General features: G+C 41.4%; 1 protein-coding gene across 1 annotated transcript in view; it reads left to right on the top strand.

Moving 5' to 3' along the window:
* ALG11 (ALG11, alpha-1,2-mannosyltransferase) overlaps positions 1 to 1,793 on the top strand; it is a gene marked incomplete at its 5' end in the record, with an annotated part of 3,296 nt that extends 1,503 nt beyond the window's left edge. Inside the window, 2 exon segments of the mRNA XM_008942231.1 lie at positions 1 to 375; positions 1,492 to 1,793. The exon segment at positions 1 to 375 is cut by the window's left edge and continues 22 nt beyond it. Coding sequence (XP_008940479.1) covers positions 1 to 375; positions 1,492 to 1,793 — 677 coding nt within the window.
* Positions 1,794 to 2,556: the final 763 nt, after the last annotated feature.

The raw sequence follows: 2,556 nt of genomic DNA, 5'->3' as shown, positions 1-2,556 counted from the left end.
TGTATCCGCCCTGCGACGTTCAAACCTTCCTGAATATTCCACTGGCAGAGGAGAAGAGCACTGCTGAGCATTCCATTGTTTCTGTCAGCCAGTTCAGGCCTGAGAAAGATCACCCTTTGCAAATCAGAGCCTTTGCTAAGCTGCTGAAGGAGCAGAGACTGGGGCAGCAGCTGTCTCTGAAGCTGGTTTTGATTGGAGGCTGTCGTGACCAGCAGGACGAAGAGCGTGTGAAGAGCCTGAAACACCTTTGTGAGGAGCTGGGAGTGAGTGAGGCTGTGACGTTCAGGACAAACATTCCCTTTGAGGAGCTGCAGAGACACCTGGCCCAGGCCACCATCGGCCTGCACACCATGTGGAATGAGCACTTTGGGATAGGTCAGTATCTCTCCTCAGTGCTCAGCCTTCTGTCCCAGCTGGGGAGGGCTTCAGTTCCTGATGGCTGCTCCTCAGTGTAGGTGTCTGAGGGTAGAGGTCTGTGTGCCAAGCAGGTGTCCAGCCCCCAGTCTTGTCAGGGGCAATCTAGCTGAGGTAAGGCCTTCAGGACCTCCTAATTAATGTCATCAGACATTGGTAAAATACAAGTTAGGAGTAGCAGTTTATAGTCTGTAGGAACTTGGTATAAAACAACTTTCTCTGAAGTGTCTCCCAGAAGCAATAGCCACAAAACAAAAATAATAATTTCTCATATTTTCCACCCCATCATCTCCAATGGCTTTTTACCTGTAAAATATATGTTCCAAAACTTTGGAGCATTTTTTATAGTTGAAAATTTTTTGAGCTAGGCAAACTAAAAACCAAACCAAAACTGCATCAGCAATTAAAGTGGTTTATTTCTGAGATCTGTTCTGGAACTGTGGAGGGGACCTGGAGTTGTTGTATTATATCCATCACATGCTGCTGTTCCTGTCCCTCTCCTTTGGGCTGAGGAAAGCTCACTGTCAGATTCCTGCTTCACTAAACCTTCTTCCATCAAAAATACAGATAGAGTGATACCACTTTTTATTAGCTTGTCCTGTTGAGCTGTCAAAATCTACAGAGGTAAGTCATCTGAAATGTGCCTTTTCTCTCGGTGTCTTTCTAAATGTTAATTTTTTTCAGTGTGAATGAGAAAATGAACACAGTTACATGAAACTCTGATTTTTAATTATTTTTTGCAGCTGCCACCCTACCCTGAAACCAGTGTTGCAGGGTTCTGTCACCCAGCAGAACTAGTGTTCCAGCACAGAGCCACCTTCTCTGCTTATCTTTACCTTGGTTTCCACATCTTTTTCCCACCACATAGACTGAGGATGTCATTTTATTTCAGTCCTTAGGAGTGAAAAACTGAAATTTGGTTTCTTAGGTATTTTTCAAACCCGATCCAGAACAGCAACCTGTAGTAACTCCTAATTCTGGTTGAATTTTGCTGCAGTTGTAGCTTTACAGGGCCTTACAGAAAGCCAAGGTATGGGAGGTGCACGTTGCTATCAGCATGTTTTGTGTCTCTTACAGGGGTGGTTGAATGTATGGCAGCTGGCACAGTTATCCTGGCTCACAACTCTGGAGGCCCCAAACTGGATATTGTGGTGCCCTATGAAGGACATATTACAGGCTTCCTAGCAGAAAATGAGGACAGTTATGCTGAGAAGATGGCTCATATCCTCTCTTTGTCTCCTGGAAGAAGGTTGGAGATCAGAGAGAACGCTCGTCGCTCCGTGCACAGGTTTTCTGACCAGCATTTTGAAGAGACATTCCTGGCATCTCTGGAGCCATTATTTAAACAAACGTGTGTGAATAAAAATGTAAATGAATAAATAACTTTTAATAGTTGACTGGGTCACCTGTAAATATATCTAATTTATGATCCCTTGGTCCCATTTAATAAAGAGATTTTTTGTTTATTTTCTGTCAGAGTATCTGCTTTATGTAATAGAGAAATTTTTACTGGGAAAGAAATAGTCTTGAAGTTTTTCATACAGTGTGCTGCAAAACCCTCTGGATTTACAGCACCATCATATTTCCTTGGTAACAGAACTACATCTGGAAGTTCTTTCATTTATGGAATACTTTCAGTCTCCACCCATTTCAGGGCCCACAGTCATGCTTTTTAAAGTCAACATTTTTCTTTGGTAGCTCTTGTACCCAGATGGGTTTTTTTCCAGATTCTGTAGCACATTTTCAATTTGCTGTCCCCCATTGTGTGGTAGACTTTGTAGGATCTTTGAAGACTGTCATTTTTATCATGTTTTTTTATCACTTTTTACCACACTTTTATTACTGCTGATGATTCTTTCTCTTTCCTCCTGAAAGTCTGCAGATTATTGTGGATGTTAATTTTCATTAAGCAGCAAGTTTATGAGTGTCTCATAAAAAAAATGCTGGAAGCTTAGTCCTAGTACACCCTCGAGTTAAAACACAAGAAGGCAAAAGAAAGTACTCTGTAAGATGATAATATGATTTTGGAAAGTCTGACTCATTATTCCCTGAACTTAATAACACTGCAGACTTGATTTTAATGGAAAAATAAAATTATCATCTATTTCATGCTGATTTAGTTTATGCTAATATGATCTAACA

Source organism: Merops nubicus, unplaced genomic scaffold (assembly GCF_000691845.1).
Source record: "Merops nubicus isolate BGI_N331 unplaced genomic scaffold, ASM69184v1 scaffold13416, whole genome shotgun sequence".
NCBI lineage: Eukaryota > Metazoa > Chordata > Aves > Coraciiformes > Meropidae > Merops > Merops nubicus.
This window is presented reverse-complemented; position numbering and strand designations above follow the sequence as displayed.